This window comes from Onychomys torridus, chromosome 4, assembly GCF_903995425.1.
Source record: "Onychomys torridus chromosome 4, mOncTor1.1, whole genome shotgun sequence".
Classification (NCBI taxonomy): Eukaryota; Metazoa; Chordata; class Mammalia; order Rodentia; family Cricetidae; genus Onychomys; species Onychomys torridus.
The window spans coordinates 103132172-103149280 of NC_050446.1; the positions used below are offsets into that span (position 1 = coordinate 103132172).

The window sequence follows — 17109 nt, forward strand, 5'->3', positions numbered from 1 at the left end:
AATGTTTTGGCTGCCGAAGAGTCCTTTATACATGCTGACAACACCATAACCTCCTTGTGGTGCCAATGGCACATGGTTCCATTACCCTGTTTTTATGGTTGGCTGTCTGTTCTTGTGCAGGGGTGCATTCTCTGAGGAGGATTCCCAGTTAGTCATAAATTACATAGCAAAGAAGTCCTTCTGTCGCCGAGCCATCGAGCTTACCTGTAAGTTGACTTTCATTTCAGTTTTTGGCAAAAGTTAAAATAGTAGAGAGCCAAGATAAGTTTCTAATGAAAGCTAAGAGATGAGAATGGGAAAGAAAGGAAAAAACATGTATATGTATGTATTTGTCTGAGGAATATGGGGGTGTGTGTTGTATGTGTGTATACATATATATGCACATTTATACATATATGGGTTTTTTCTTTTGTTTTTCTGAGATAGGGTCTTGCAATGTAGTCTAGGCTAGCCTCAAACTCATGATCCTCCTACCTCAGCTGGATCCTGAGTACTGAGTTTACAGTCACTGGCCACCACACCCGGGCAGGATGGATAGTTTTAGCTTTCAGAATCCTTTCAGAAGCTGGCAAGGAGATACTCAGATGTTGTCTTATCGATCTCTACTGGCTAGGCTACTGGACATTGGAACAAGTCAAGGCCAGGCGGCAGTGGCACACGTCTTTAATCCCAGCACTCAGGAGGCAGAGCCAGGCGGATCTCTGTGAGCCTGAGGCCAGCCTGGTCTAAAGAGCGAGATCCAGGACAGGCACCAAAACTACAGAGAAACCTTGTCTCGAAAAACCAAAAAAAAAAAAAAAAAAGAAACAAGTCAAGGATACACAATCCCATGAAACAATGAGGAAAAGAAAACCCTTGTAGGTGATGGGAAATGGGGCAGAGGTCAGAGGTTTAAAGGAAGCCACAAAGCAGTGGATATAATCTCCAGCCTCACTTCCTGCTGTCCTGGCCACCAACTCAAAGGACGTCTGCCAGGTTATTGAAGGCTTGAATTTTGATGAGTAGGAGTGGGGGTTTCTGGGTGGGGGAGGGTGAACAGATACAAGTTCCTGAGCAATTTCAGGAGCAATGTGCAAAGAGTGTACACATTGTCAAATCCATGCTTCTAGTTGTCTATTTGACAAAACCAAATCAAACAAAACAGGACATAGCCCGACGGAATACAGGCTACTGTGAATCAAAACTTATTCGGTGTATAACAGTATCAGCCACTTTTCTAACCAATGTTTTTTACCTTTACATGTCTCTGTTCTTGCATTTAAAAATTGTTCATTTAGATAGTTTTCCCTCTATTGTGGAACAAATTGAGTAATTTTTTTCCAGGAGTGAATATCTCCCTTCCAATATGAAGAAGGCTCTTCTCTTTCAAAGGTTGCTCATGTCTCAACTGTAGCCCAGGGTACATCATCTGCCAGTTGGTCATTAAATGGCTCTCCTTCTCTAATGCTGTACATCTGCTACATACCTTATTATAGTCTACATACTTGCTGTAGACAATCTTATTCTCCAACCCCCAGAAGTACTCATTTTAGCCTGATCTCCTAGAAAGAGATGCCATATACCACATGTACAAGGATGGTTTATTCTCTGGATATTTCCTGTGGTTTATTTCTCTTCTTCCCTGACTGGCATGGGAGGGCAGGGGAGATGTCCAGATGGCTCTTTCCTATACCATAAATAGGGGTACGTTATCCATGGATAAGTTTCCCTAACCCCTTTAAAGTCAAATGCAGACTTTTTCTGCGCATATCTCAGTGCAGACAGCTGCTATTGTAAGGAAGGAAAGGGAAGTGTGACTCATTTTTATAGCTGTTTGTAGATGCACTTACCTTGAAGGATTAATTTTATTCATCCCAACCACAGTAGAATGAAGTGTAGGCTTTTTTTTTTTTTTTCCGTTTTTTGAGACAGGGTTTCTCTGTAGCTTTGGAGCCCTGCCTCTGCCTCCCGAGTGCTGGGATTACAAGTGTGAGCCACCACCGCCTGGCAAGTGTAGGCTTTTTACATGAGTACAAAGTAGGGAAACTGTGTAACTGTGACATAGGACTTCCCATATACTTCTGCCTCTATTTAACAGAAGAGAGCGTGATGCTAATTTTTTTGTTGTTGTTGTTGTTGTTTTGTTTTCCGAGACAGGGTTTCTCTGTGTAGCTTTGCGCCTTTCCTGGAACTCGCTTGGTAGCCCAGGCTGGCCTCGAACTCACAGAGATCCGCTGGCTCTGCCTCCCGAGTGCCGGGATTAAAGGCGTGCGCCACCACGGGCCCGGCTTGATGCTAATTCTTACTCACACGCTCACTCCTTTGCAGTGCACAGCTTGGGGGTGAGCGAGGAGCTGCAAAATAAACTAGAAGATGTTGTGATCGACAGAAATCTTCTAATTCTGGGAAAAATTCTGGGTGAAGGTAAGCAGCTTTAAAGCATTTCTTTTTAAAATGAGACAAGGAGCAGTTGAGGATTGTTTGTTTGTTTGTTTGTTTTTTGAGACAGGGTTTCTCTGTGTAGCTTTGCGCCTTTCCTGAAACTCGATATTTTTTTTTTTTTTTTTTTCCCGAGTTGAGGACTGAACCCAGGGCCTTGTGCTTGCTAGGCAAGTGCTCTACCACTGAGCTAAATCCCCAACCCCTGAAACTCGCTTTTTAGACCACGCTGGCCTCGAACTCACAGAGATCCACCTGCCTCTGCCTCCCGAGTGCTGGGATTAAAGGCCTGTGCCACCACTGCCTGAGGATTTTTTTAAAATGTGTATTCATTGAATAAAAATACAAATTTTATGACTTGGCGTTATAATGCAAATAATTCTTCTTTGGAGCTTAAAATGAAAGAGGAAAGTTTTGAAACTTGGATCTGACAAATGTCAGAGGCATCTGAAGTCCCTGGAACAGAGTAAATTTTGGAAATACAAATTCCCTTCCTTCATTACAAAGCACATGACCCATTAGTTATTACTTATTATTATTATCTACTGATTGATCAGAGTTCTGTGCATTTAAGATATTGATCTACTTCTTCAGTTGATAAAAAAAAATGTGCTTAAATTTTAAAATTGTTTTTAGTATAAATAATAGTGTTATTAAATTTGTGCTTTGGGCTGGGAATGTAGTTCAGTGGTAGCGTGCTTGCCTAACATGTACAGAGCCCTGAGTTCTAGCTCTAGCACTTGGGGGTAAAAAAGACAGTTTTGTGAACTTCAGTAGTATTTCCATGTTTCCCTCTAAGTATCTTGGGTCAGTTATAATGGTTGGTGAAGGGACAAGCTGAGCGAAGTCTGACCACTCAAGCTCATAATACCAGTGTGCACCCCTGCTGTGCAGGTGTCTGAGCAGGCCCTGCCTGCTGTCTGTGGATGAGTCACTCCAGGACCACGCCACTCTGCATTTCTGTGGTCAGGAGGGCATCTGCACAGCATTGCATGGATGTTGCTTCACTTCACAGGAGAGTTTGGGTCTGTAATGGAAGGAAATCTGAAGCAGGAAGACGGGACTTCTCAGAAGGTGGCCGTGAAGACCATGAAGTGTGAGTCTCCAGCGTGGCACCCAATCCTCCCGGGGTGGGCAGTTCCCTCACTCTCAGGTGCTCCGTGTGGAACAGTGGTTGTACTCTGGTCTCAGTGGCTGATGGGCCACAAGGCAACGTGGGAGCGTGGTCACCGGCAGAAATACGTGATGAGCTCTCTGTGTACATGTGCATTGCATATTCTTCACGCTCAAAGCAACCATTGTCACTTCCGCCAACTCTGCCAATTCTCTCCCTCACCTCCATCATCTAGTACAGCTACTGATCCCCGTGAATTCCTGAGGCCGGGGGATCTCGTGTTAGTATCTGACCCCAGGGATTGGTCTGACTGATCTCTAGGCTAGTGGGGCCACTTCCTCAGAATAGCCCCCTCACGAAGTACATCATGCTGGTTCTCTAAGAGTGAAAGGGTAGCCTCTGGCTTCACAATCTCCTTGTCATTCAAGAGCAGAGTACTCACTCACCTAGCACACACAATGGGGCCAATCTCAAGCACCGTGGAAGAGAAAATGAAAACTGGCGCATGCCAAAGAGAGCCTGTTAGACTCTTAACCAAGAGCCCTTGACATTGTGACCAAAGGCTGACATCATCCACTAGGTGACACAGTCATTCATGAATGCTGTTTTCCTGAGGGGACATAAAATTGATGATGTGGGGGAATAAATACATGTTTCAAACTTACTAAAAAAGGACTCCTGAGTCCCCACTTGCCTGAGGTTGGCCCTTGGGTAAGGTTCACAGGCAGACCTCCGTCCCCACCTTCTGTTGGGTCCCCTGGTGCTCTGTAGCAAAGGGAAGCAGGGAGGATGGAGGTGACAGGCATGTTATCAATGTAAAGGCTTTAAAATGCTTTTGCTAAGTTTTCTGTACCTGGACGAGATAAATAGATAGTAAACCCTTAGAACAGTACAGACCCTGGTACTCTCTGGCCATTTCAGTCACTAGTTACAGCCTGTTAAAGAAATCCCTCAACACAGGCTTGGCCTTATGTTTTGTCTGTTCTTGATTATAGCAAGATGTAGATAGAATAAAATTTATCATCTAACCACTTTTAAATGTATAGGCCAATGGCATTTATCACCTTTGTGTTGTCGTGGACCCATCACCACCACCCAGCTCTTAAACTTTCCATCTTTTCCGACTGAAACTCCACGCCCCCCATTCCCCTCCCCCACCCAGGAAGTGACCATTCCACTTTCTGTCTGGTTTTGTCACCCTAAGCATTTACTGCTGCAAATGCAATCTAATGGGATTTAGTCTCGGGACTGGCTGGTTTCATATAGCATAATAATGAATTTTATTTTTTTTATTTTATTACATTTACTTATTTGTGTGTGTGCGTGCGCGTGCTTGCGTGCGTGCGTGCGTGCGTGCGTGCGTGTGTGTGTGTGTGTGTGTGTGTGTGTGCGCGTGCGCGCGCGCGCACATGGACCATAGCACATGTGCAGAGATCAGAGGATAACTCGTGGGTGTCTGTCTTCTTCTTCCACCGTGTGGGTTCCCTGGGATCAAATTCAGGTCATCAAACTTTGGGGGCAAGTCCTTTATCCACTGAGCTGCCTTGATGGGCCAATATTGAATTGTAAATAGTTCTCTTAAATTGGTTACATTTCAAAATTTTGGTGTGAAGTGTACCCAGCTCATGGGCATGATTTAACATTTAGTCACTATGGGCCTGGGCATGCATCCATAGCAATGGGGGGAAGGGGGACAAAAGTAATTGTGACAGACCAGTTGGAAATTACTTTAGATTTAGGGAGGTTTGTTGCTTGTTTGTTTTGTGTTTTGTTTTTTTGGTTTTTCGAGACAGGGTTTCTCTGTGTAGCTTTGCGCCTTTCCTAGAACTCACTTGGTAGCCCAGGCTGGCCTCAAACTCACAGAGATCCGCCTGCCTCTGCCTCCCGAGTGCTGGGATTAAAGGCGTGCACCACCAACGCCCAGCGTTTTTTGGGTTTTTTTTTCTTATTAAAATTAAAAGTCTATTAAATTAACATTTTAAGACCAGTTTTAGGTTTGCAGAACAACTAGGCAGAAAGCACAGTTGCCATATGTCCCCCATCCTCACACAGCTTTAGTGTAATGAGCAGCCGCTTTTCATTAGAATATTGTGCAGTTGGTGTGCTCACACTGACGTTTCATCTACTGAAGTTCTTTGTTTCCACTCATGTTTACTGTTGGTCTTGTCCAGTTCTACGGGTTTGGCAAATGCGTGAGTGTCCTATGTCCTCGTATGGCATCACGCTGAACAGTTGTGGCCTAAAAATCCCTCAGGTTTCCTCTTTAGTTCTCTCTTCTCTCCTCCGAACCCCCAGACTCTACAAGTACTCTTGCCTGTCGCTAGAGTTTTTCCTTTCCTGATTTTAGGAGTTTTTATTTTTGTTTGAAAGGGGGATTTGTTTGTTTTGTTCTGTATGCTTTTAGAGACAGGGTCTTGCTATTTAGCCCAGGCTGGCCTCTGAGTCCTCCTGCCTCAGCTTCCCCAAGGGTTAAGAATGCGCATGAAGCCTGGTGTGGACTGTAGTTTTACTGGACAAAAGTGCTGTTTCTAACCCTCCTCTAACCTGAAGACGTTGATCAAGCCCTGCATTTTCCATCTGCTCCTCTAGTGGACAACTTTTCTCAACGGGAGATCGAGGAGTTTCTCAGCGAAGCAGCATGCATGAAAGACTTCAACCACCCAAACGTCATCCGGCTTCTAGGTACCTCAGGGAGATGCCAGAGAGAGGCTGGGAGGGGCCACTGTGTGCTGAAGAGGAAAAAGAAAAGCTTTGGTGTCGAGAGGTTTATACTAAAAATCACAACCCTGGGTCATCCTACCTTCCAAGACTGAGAGTAAAAATGGGTTTGTGTTTTCTGGGTGCCAGTGGAATTAGAGATAGAGATAGAGAGAGTGTCCACAGAAATTACAGATTGCCAGTTAAAATAGTGCCCAGTGAGTCAAAGGCAAGACACAAGAGCTAGTCACATGATAGTCTTTGTGGGGTAGAGGCTGTCTGTGAATTGAAAACCAGTGAAGTAAAGCTATAAACCAACTTGTGAGTCATGGCACAGCACACTGACAATTTCATAAACACAATTTAATGAAACTTGGTTTTATATAAATATCCATGTTAAAAAAAAATACAGACATGGGTATCAGTGCATGATGTGCAAGGGACAATATTCTGAGATAGAGAAACAATCTAGAAATGCTGGCCTGTTTCTTCCCTGCCCTTTGCCTCGGTCCATAATAAATCTTTCAATGATCTTTCAGAGTTCTGTATGGCTGACACTGTAGTGATGTGAAAGCTAAGGTTTGGATAAAATCTAATGTCAAAGAAATAGCTATTATTTGCAGCTAGCGACTTCAGCAGACTAGGAGAGACATTTAACTTTGTTTCACATGTTACACTTTGTAAGCCTAGGATCAGGTGACTAGCTCATTCCAGAATTCTATGTTAAAGCATTCTAACTTCAGTCACTGAAAGTTCAGGAGGGGTATTACCTATAGTCCCTCAAAAATACATTAATAACTTTAAGCTTCTGGTTGCAGTAGACCTCTTCATAGGAGCACTTAGCTAATTTGCCCCCCAATTCTCTGAGGTCTGTACCCCTCAGTTATTCAGTCTAACAAAAACAAAACACAAAACCCCTTTGGTTTCTAATTGTCTGTTCTTGTGACAAATTGAGTTTTGAGAGTTAGTTCTCTTGCAAACACTAGCCTAACATGAAAGAAAGGAAGGAAGGAAGGAAGGAAGGAAGGAAGGAAGGAAGGAAGGAAGGAAGAAAGAAAGAAAGAAAGAAAGAAAGAAAGAAAGAAAGAAAGAAAGAAAGAAAGAAAGAAAGAAAGAAAGTCATACAGCTTGCAGGTGTTACATATGCTAGAATCCACTGGGAGAGCTCTGAGCCTGTGATTTCTTCACCTCTTGACCTGCTAGCACATGGCTCCAATTTGGCCAGTGGGCCTCCAGGGTTTATGTGTTCACTGTGTTCATACCTAACAAGGGCTCTTTGTAACTGGTCCTGTTTCCAATTTCAGGCGTGTGTATAGAAATGAGCTCTCAAGGCATCCCGAAGCCCATGGTGATTTTACCCTTCATGAAATACGGAGACCTACACACATTCCTGCTGTATTCCCGGATAGAAACGAGACCAAAGGTAAACAGGCCACTTGTACTGCCTTTCAACTGTTCCTGAAGCTTTCATGACAACTCGGACAACCCCACGGTCTCTGAAAATGCAGAGAAGGGCGCTGGCCTTGGTTCAGAGTTCACTGTACACCCCTCGACAGGCCTATGAGTGAGTCTTTATCCCTGTTCACAGTGGGAGGAGGCCAGGTAGTCCCACAATCTTGAGCCAAAGTCTCCTTGACTGCAGCCTGGGGAGCCTTTATTCATCACAGGCTGGTAAAGGCAGCTCTCCTAAAGAGATGTGTTTTGTTTATTTGAGGTAAGTTCACATTATAGCCCAGGCTAACCTCCTGAGTGCTGGGATCACAAATTTTTACCACCACACCCAGCTCTCCTAAAGTAAATTTTACAGAGCCCTGCTTAGAGTCACAGCCTTTGAAGTGTGAAATATTCGTTTGTGAATGAATCATCTTGTGGTCCTCACTAAGATGGGTTGCAGACAGATATGGCAAGGCAAGAGGCTCAGCTGCCATCCTTGTACTCCGTTACTCCCTTAAACCCTGAGGACTGCACAGCCTTTGCAATTTGGGCTATACCCAGAAAGCTAATGATGGGTCATCTCAGAGATTCAGGAGCATGAATTTAAAGGCTTGTCCTCTTTGGGGTCAGATTTTACTGTGGCCTTCAAAGACTGTAGATTTTGGGGATCCTATGATGGAGCCGTTGCCGTGGGCCTCCTTGTGAAGTGAGCACCGTGCTCCCCTCTCATGTTCCCTGTGGGCAGACCTGTGTCTATGTATTCATAGGAGCTGTGATTTGTGTCCATGGCATACTCAGGCTGGTCCATCACTCCTCTCTAAGGTGGTAGCATCACTACAGGCACCCACAAAGGGAGAACATGGGGTGACCTCTATCAGGACTCACCCTAGGTTAGGACAGAATTTGCTGTGGGCCAGCAGTACCCTAAGTCATTGCTGCCAAACAGTGCAGCTGTGGGAAGGAACTGTACCAACCAGTTGATAGCAGGGCATGCTCTAACACAGGCACCGCTGCCCCCCTTAGCTGCCACCAACAGCAGGACTCTGCTGAGGGCAGTTACAGTCTTTCGTGTCTCATGCTCGGCTGTTACGTCTGAGAACTCTTTACTAACTCCCTTATTTAAATTGGGTTTTTTTCCCTGCTGTTTTCTTAAAACTGTTCAGTTTCACATGATTTATTTGAGTATTCATTTGGGTCAATTTTTGCAGAATGTCTGATATTTAGTTCAAGGCACTTCCTTTTTGAATTACTGGGCTGGTGAGATGGCTCAGAGGTTAAGAGCACCGACTGTTCTTCCAGCGGTCCTGAGTTCAATTCCCAGCAACCACATGATGGCTCACAGCCATCTGTAATTGAATTGCTACTACTACTACTACTTTGCCCAGGGAGTCTTATAGCCCACGATGACCTCAAACTCACTATATAGCTAAGGATGTCCTTTAACTTCTGATCCTCCTGTCTCTGTTTCTGCCTCTGGAGTTCTGGATTACAGGTGTGTGCCACCATGTCCCATTCCTGTGGTGCTGGGGATTGAGCCCAGGGCTACTTGCATGCTTTATAAATACTCTACCAACTAAGCCACATCCTGACCCTAAGGTTTCTTTTTCTTTTCTTTTCTTTTTTTTTTTTTTTTTTAAGTTAGTTAGTTTTGTATATAATAGGTCATCATTTATGAAAAGGCCACCTTTTGTAGTTAGAGTTTCTTGATAGAGTTTGTGCCTGGCCCACAGTCAGGACAAATCTCTCTCACCCGCCAGGCCCATAGACGCTCAGACCCAACCAAGTAAACACACAGAAACTTATATTGCTTACAAACTGTATGGCCGTGACAGGCTTCTTGTTATCTACTTCTTCTATCTTAAATTAACCCATTTCTGTTAGTCTATACTTTGCCACGTGGCTCATGGCTTACCGGTACCTTATTTCTTTCTTGTCATGGCGGCGGCTGGCCGTGTCTCTCTCCAGCCTTCCACTTCCCAGCATTCTCTTCTCTCTTGTCCCGCCTATACTTCCTGCCTGGCCACTGGCCAAACAGCACTTTATTTATACACAGCGCTATCCACAGCAGCCTTTAATCTACTAAATTGCTTTCACACCTCTATCAAGAACTTGACAGACTGTGGATCTATTTCTGAGGCCTCCCTCTGATCCATTCAACAGTCTGCCCATCCCCTGTCCCCACACCATTGACTCCAATACTGCAACCTTTCTGGAAGTTTTAACACTGTCGAGTGTGCTTCCCACTCTGTCCTGCTTCTTTACACTCCCCTGCAGTCTCCCACCCCCACCTCCACCCTCAGCACACTTTAATAGTTCTGCTCTCATCTTTTATTCTTTTAAACAAAACAACAACTAAGAAAAGCAAGCGCAGAGTATTTTCTTGACTGATTATTTCCCTTTGCAAAAGTATAGGGCTATCCTCAGTGGTAGAGACTGATGCCCGGGTGTTACAGAGATGAAAAGGAACATATTTTTACATTCTGATAGTTTGTAGCCTGCGATAAAGGTGGAAGACACGGAGTTCAGAGGTTCAGAGAGTAGCTGGAACACTGGGCTTTATTCGGGTTGCTTCTTTGCTTTCTACACAGTCAGATCCCTTGGCATAAAGACCTTTTGTTCCAACTGCCGTCAGCCAAGATTAAGTTTCAATGAGCTTCTGAACATGGCCTGGATTCTGGGCTCCAAGTGTCACTGTCCTGGGCATGGACAGTGTCCCTGGAGGTGTGCAGGACAGACAGGCAGATGATAAGCACCACCTCAGCATCTTACCAAGGATGGCAGCTGGCATGGCATGCATCAAGCGGAAATGTGCGTCTGCTCTAGAGCTTTGGGGAAGGGAGCAGTTCTGGAGAAGCTTTAACAGTCTGCACTGCCATGGTGGAAATGTTCTGTGGTGGGGTAGGGGTGGGGGAGTGGGTACTGTGGACTAACCACTCATGATTCATGATTGCCCGGAACCTGTAGTCAGCCTTTCTCTAGTGCCATGACTGCAATAAAACATTAAATTACTGCTTGGAGACCTTCATTAGTCAGCATCCTTAGAACCAATTCTAAATGCCTGGAAGGCCCTCTCTCTCCCTCCCTCTCTCCCTGCCTCCCTGCTTTCCTTTTTTTTCCTTTTAGGAATTTGTTGTTGTTGTTTTTGTTTTGAGACAGGGTCTTATTTTATATCCCAGGTTGGGCTCAGATTCTTAGAAAGTCTCCTGCCTCAGACTCTCAAGTGTTGTATAAAAGGTGTGTGTGTGTGCGTGTGTGTGTGCGTGCGTGCGTGTGTGTGTGTGTGTGTATGTGTGTGTGTTAGGGCTGGTAGGAAACCCAGGGTTGCAGGGTTGTGTATATATGCTACATGAGTCCTCTACCACTGAGCTGCATCCCCAGCCCACCGGTGACATGTTTACTCACATAGTTTTTTACAACACAGAGAAAACATTAGATGGCTGAAACTCTAGAAAGGCCCTAGAGATTAAAAAAAGTAGAATTTCTGGATGCGTGCTTGTATTTTAGTTCAAAGATAAGGGGTGAAGACTTGCCTCTAATTGTTGCTGTCTAGAAGAAGAAAATTATCTTTCACGTTATCTCCAAGTAAAATGAGCTGTCTTAGCATATGTGAGGCCCAGGGACCAACCTTGGTGGTGCTACCACAACACATAGAAAAAAAAGCAGGAGAAGAAAAAAGGGGGGGGGGAGTATAAAAAATGATAGCAAGAATACAGAATTAGAAACACCTCCTAAAGGTTGGGTTTTCCCCTCGCAACCATCTGACCCTTTCCCAGAATATCTCCTCTTCCCTCATTACAACTGGCTCAGCAGGTGAAGGTGCTTTCTGCCAAGCCGGACAACCTGAGCTCATTCCCTGGGCCCCACATGATGAAGGGAGAGAACTGACAGACGCAGGTTGTCCTCTGACCTCCAAATGTGCGAGGTGGCACAGGCGATTCCTGCCTCCCTCCCTCGCAAATACAAAGTAAACAGGTAGATGTAAAAGAAAATTAAAAGCAAACAATGAAGCCTTCCTCCCTCGTCCTCTTTGCTGGCATGGTCCTCTGTCCCGGTGCCTCTCGGGATGTGAAGGCTCTCCTTTGACCTCATGATCAGTGAAAAGATACAAAATGTTTTTCATCTGAAACACTTTTTTTTTTTTTTTTGTCTTTTTTTTGTTTGTTTGTTTATTTTCAAGACAGGGTTTCTCTGTAGCTTTGGAGGCTGTCCTGGAACTCACTTTGTAGACCAGGCTGGCCTTGAACTCACAGAGATCCACCTGCCTCTGCCTCCCGAGTGCTGGGATTAAAGGAGTGAGCCACCACCGCCCGGCTTTTTGTTTTGTTTTGTTTTGTTTTGTTTTGTTTTTCGGGACAGGGTATTTCTGTGTAGCTTTGCGCCTTTCCTGGAACTCACTTTGTAGCCCAGGCTGGCCTTGAACTCACAGAGATCCACCTGGCTCTGCCTCCCTAGAACTGGGATTAAAGGTGTGCGCCACCACTGCCTGGCTTGAAACACTTTTAGTAGCAAAGAGAATGTAATGTTTTTCAAGGGGCTTTAGAGAGTTTCTTCCTGTTTTGAAGCATTATTTGTATTATTTGTATTATTTGTATTATTTCTGAGCCAGGTCATCCCAGCACTGGGGAAGCCGAGGCAGGAGGATCTTGGGTTGTAGTTGTTATTCATTAAGCAGCGCTTTTTACCGTGCGAGAAAAGCCACGAGGTACAGCAAAACCCACTATAAGAGTGATCACACAGCACACGGTTGGACTGCGTAGGATGTAAGGCCCGGGATGACTAAGGTCTTGCGAGGTATGCACAGTCATGGGGGAGTGGCTAGGAATTCTAACAGCAGTCCTGCCTGAACTACTTAGAGAGCTCTTCTCAAAGCAAAATAGCCACGGTTGGGGATTTAGCTCAGTGGTAGAGCGTTTGCTTAGTAAGCGCAAGATTCTGGGTTCGGTCCTCAGCTCAAAAGAAAAAAAAAAGTTAACCACACAGAAAGAAAAGATTTCTTCCCCTGTGCCACTGCTCTAACTTAGGGAATAAGAACACCATTTCCAAGGCTGCAGAGATGGCTCAGCAACTAAGAGCACTGGCTACTCTTACAGAAGACCCCGGTTGGAGACCCAGCACCTACCTAGCAGTTCACGACCATCTGTGATTCCAGTTCTAGGGGAATCTGACACCCTCTCCTGGCCTCCTTGGGTGCTAGGCACACACATGGTGCACATACATACATTCAGGCAAAATGCTTATACACATAAAATAAAAATAAATGCATCACTGTTTCCCTTTGGGTGAGAGTAATTTGCCAGCTTTTCCTTCTAAACCATAATGTCTCTTTTTGTTTCCTCCCGTTAGGTCATTCCCCTGCAGACACTGTTGAAGTTCATGGTGGACATTGCCCAGGGAATGGAGTATCTGAGCAACAGGAATTTTCTTCATCGGGATTTAGCAGCTCGAAACTGCATGTAAGAACCTAGGCCATCCTGGGGAGGCCCGGTCACTAGACTTCATGGCCTTGAACTTCATAGGGCAGGGAGTGATTGCTGTTAGATTATAAAGGGCAGATGGCTTGGAGGTGGGATGGAGTGCCTTGCTTTGGATGGGATTTCTATCACTCTGATTTTGACTGGGTGCTTCCTTGGGGGTTTTCTATGTTTCTGCCTTTAAGAATCTGGCTAGTGTCCAAAGCTCTCTCTTATGATTAGTCTGTTTTTTTCTTGTTACTCAGCTAGGGGCACTAGGCGTGATCTTTGTGGTCTTTTCCAAAAGCCATCAGCTGGCTTTGGACTCTCAATAATATGTAAGTCGGCTAACCATAGTATAACTTGAATGGCAATAATGAAAATCCTGAAGGCTGTTTCCCCAAGCCTTTGTTGACACACAAAGCAAGCTCTCTCCTCAAAGAGGGTAAGAGATAGTGTATTCAAGAGTCAAATATGAGTGACCATGGCCTGAGAATACAGATTCAACTACCTCAAATATCATATCCCAAAATGGTAACTGTTTCCAGGTTTTTATAGTAACATGACACAGAGAAGCAAAAACCAACACACTTTCAAATACATTGGTGGGAACATCAGGTATGTGGGTAAATAAACTTCTGCTATCAGCCTCAGATGCTATCTGATGACAGTTTTGGCCTTGGTTGGTAGAAAGCTGTCTGCTAAGTTAATACATCCAGAGGTTTCATCTGATAATCTCAGGACCTTAGGTCAGACACAGAGGTAGGCAGAGAATGGCAATTTAGTGTGCTAAAGATAGCTCAAGATATGCTGTAGTTAGACTCTGCCCTGTCTGGTTAGACATTCCAACCGCTCCACAATCACTGAACTTCTAACCAGATAATCAGCCTTCTAGAAGATTCAATGTGAGGTGTAGTTTCTTTCCAGGAACTTGCATTCATATCTGCCCCACACCTGTGATAAAACTTGATACCTGAAATACCTAGAAGCTTTTCCGTCACAGCAGATGACGAATTATAAGAATTTACATAAGAACTTTGGACTTGAATTTTCTCCATTTCTTTACCCTGCTTCAATAGAACTATTACCTGATGTCAGTCTTCAAATAACTGTAACTGTTCCTTGATTTTAACTTCCCTGTTGAGAGGCAAGGGAGTGGCCCATGTGTGTTTTTCTTGGTCAGAGATTTGACAGTAGAGATGGCCACTTGCTCCTCTCAACTGGCCCCCCCACTTCAGTTTTTAATCCCCCCCCAGGGGATTTCAGCTGTGGATAGAGAATCATGAAATGTTATTTTTCTTTTAATATGCCCTTCATGTTTTTCCTGCCAGGTAGGAGGACTGCCTGTCTAGTTTGCCCTAACCTGAAAGTATGAGACTTTTGAGTGTGCATACCTGTACTCCCAACACTCAGGAGACGGAGGCAGGAGGAGACCACAGTTCATAGTCATCCTCAGCAGCATGGCAAGTTCCAGGACAACCTGGGCTACATGAGACCCTGTCTTTAAAAAAAAAGTTAATGTCAGACAATCAAGGATAGCTCAGTCACCTCCTGCCTCTCCCCTCTCCTTCCCCGTCCCCTCTCTGTCTCCTCTCTTCCTTTTCCTCCTTATCGATGACCTGTTTTACTGTTTACCTTGAACCTTTGTTGCAATTTGCTTCCCTTTAGCTTTCCAGTTCATTCCACAGCTGGCTACATTAGCAAGAAGTCCTTCGGCACCGTCTTTCCGTGCTGAGTCTCCCAGACTTCACCTCCTCCACAAGGCCTTGCGTAGTCCATGAGGCCAGTGCTTCCAGACACCAGGCGGGATGGCCATGGCCTGATGCCATCCAGGAAAGGACCAGGAGGAGCTACTGTTCCTTTCATCCTGCTCTGCCACATCCCTGTCCTCCCAGTGCCTCCGACCACTGTGCCTGGGTGCCTTTGCTGGACCAGCCCCACAAGGGCCAGAGTGATGGAACACAGTAGTGTCTAGTCCCTAGTATTTGCTGTGTCTTTAACTTTAAAGCAGCTCCCTACTCAAGCTCATGAGCTCCATGTCTTCTTCCTTGCTTGCTTCCTTCCTCCCTTCCATCTTTCCTCCTTCTCCCCCTCCTTCTTCCTTCTCTTCCCTCCTTCTTCCTTTTCCTTCATTCTTCCTCCTTGCTCTTTCCCTTCCTCTCCCCCTCCTGTAAGGGTGTCATGAACCCCAGGCTGGCTTTGAACTTGCCAAGCAGCTGAGGATGACCTTGAACCTTTGTTCTTCCTGCCTCCACCTCCCAAGTGCTGAGATTAGAAGCACTCACTACTATTCCCATTTATGCTGTGCTGGGAATCCAACCAAGCGTCTCCTAACTGAGCCACATCTATAACCACCCCGTGTCTTTAGCTACTTTTCACACATCTGATACAGACCTGGGATTAAAGGCTCTGCTCCCGAGATGGCTGAGGACCTCAATTCACTCTTCACAGGTTGCGTGATGACATGACTGTCTGTGTGGCAGACTTTGGCCTCTCTAAGAAGATATACAGTGGTGATTATTACCGCCAAGGCCGCATTGCCAAAATGCCTGTGAAGTGGATCGCCATAGAGAGCCTGGCAGACCGTGTCTACACAAGCAAAAGTGACGTGGTATGTACACAGCTTTGATTGGACAAAGATGGGGACACACTGAAAGAAATTGTGGAGATTAACAATGCAGGGAATTGCACTCTGGTAAACTGAGGGCTGGGAGTATGCTCGGACCATGCTTTTATTTAACGGATTTATTCATTCATTTGCTTTTTGTGATCCTGGGGTTGACCCTAGGCCTCACACATGCTATGAGCGCACTAATATAATTTCTCAGCCTCCCTCTTTTTTACTCTTAAGATTTAATTTTAGGGCCAGGTGGTGGTGGTACATGCCTTTAATCCTAACACTCAGGAGGTAGAGCCAGGCAGATCTCTGCAAGTTTAAGGCCAGCCTGGTCTACAGAGTGAGTTCCAGGACAGACACCAAAACTATATAGAGAAACCCTGTCTCAAAAAACAAAACAAACAAACAAAAAAAGATTTAATTTTATTTTCATTATGTGCATAATATGTGGATCTGTATGTGGATATGTGCACATGTATGTAGTTATTCTCAGGCCAGAGACATCAGATCCCCTGGAGTCTGAGCCAATCACAGGTGATTATGAGTCAAAATTGAATGCTGGGGACCAAACTTGGGTCCTCTGCAGGAGTAGAAAGTGCTCTTAACTACTGAGACATCTCCATCCCCTTATTCTTTCTATTAATTTTTATGTCTATGGATGTTTGGCCTCTTTGTATGTCTGTGCACCATGTGTGTGCCTAGTACCCATGGAGGCCATAAGACTGTCAGATTCCCTGGAACTAAAATTAAGATGGTCATGAGCCCTCATGTTGGGGCTGGGAATTGAACCCTGGTCCTCTGGAAGAGCAGACAGTGATGGGAATCACTAAGCCATTTCTCCAGTCTTCTATACTTTTTATTTTTGAAGCAGGCTCTGTCTACGTATCCTAGAAAGTCCTTGAACTTCCGGTCCTCCCGATTCAGCCTCCTTGGCAGCTTGATTACAAGTCTGCACCGTTATGGCTGGCTTTTATATCTTGTAGAAAGTTTAGCTCTGCAAATAGTCGATGGTGGTGAAGTGATCACATTCAGAACCTGTGCTTCGCGTGTGACCTTCAGAGGGTCCCGTTTCTTTGCTGCAAATGAGTGACTTCTTGCCCGTAACTGAGATAGTCACATTCAATTGAATGAGCTCATTTGGTAGCCTTTGGACCCCATATGCTCTATAGAAGATGCTGTGTCATTAAAGCCTTGATTCAAGCTTGGGGAAAGAAAATACTCCACGGCAAAAGGATAACCATGAAGTAAGCAGTGTTGATATGGGATGAGGCTCTATCTGCCGTCAGCCAAGTTTCCCAGAACAGCTTTGGTACAATTGGGGAACTATGGGGCTTCAACCCCATGTGTTGCTGTGTTGGGAGAACAGTGGGCCACAGACA

General features: G+C 45.0%; 1 protein-coding gene across 1 annotated transcript in view; it reads left to right on the plus strand.

Moving 5' to 3' along the window:
* Positions 1 to 17109, plus strand: part of Mertk (MER proto-oncogene, tyrosine kinase) — a 102778-nt gene that overhangs the window by 76840 nt on the left and 8829 nt on the right. Inside the window, exons 11-17 of the mRNA XM_036185342.1 lie at positions 121 to 206; positions 2308 to 2403; positions 3434 to 3514; positions 6122 to 6214; positions 7534 to 7652; positions 13007 to 13116; positions 15565 to 15724. Of these exons, the coding sequence (XP_036041235.1) occupies positions 121 to 206; positions 2308 to 2403; positions 3434 to 3514; positions 6122 to 6214; positions 7534 to 7652; positions 13007 to 13116; positions 15565 to 15724 (745 nt within the window). The remainder of the gene's footprint in view (positions 1 to 120; positions 207 to 2307; positions 2404 to 3433; positions 3515 to 6121; positions 6215 to 7533; positions 7653 to 13006; positions 13117 to 15564; positions 15725 to 17109) is intronic.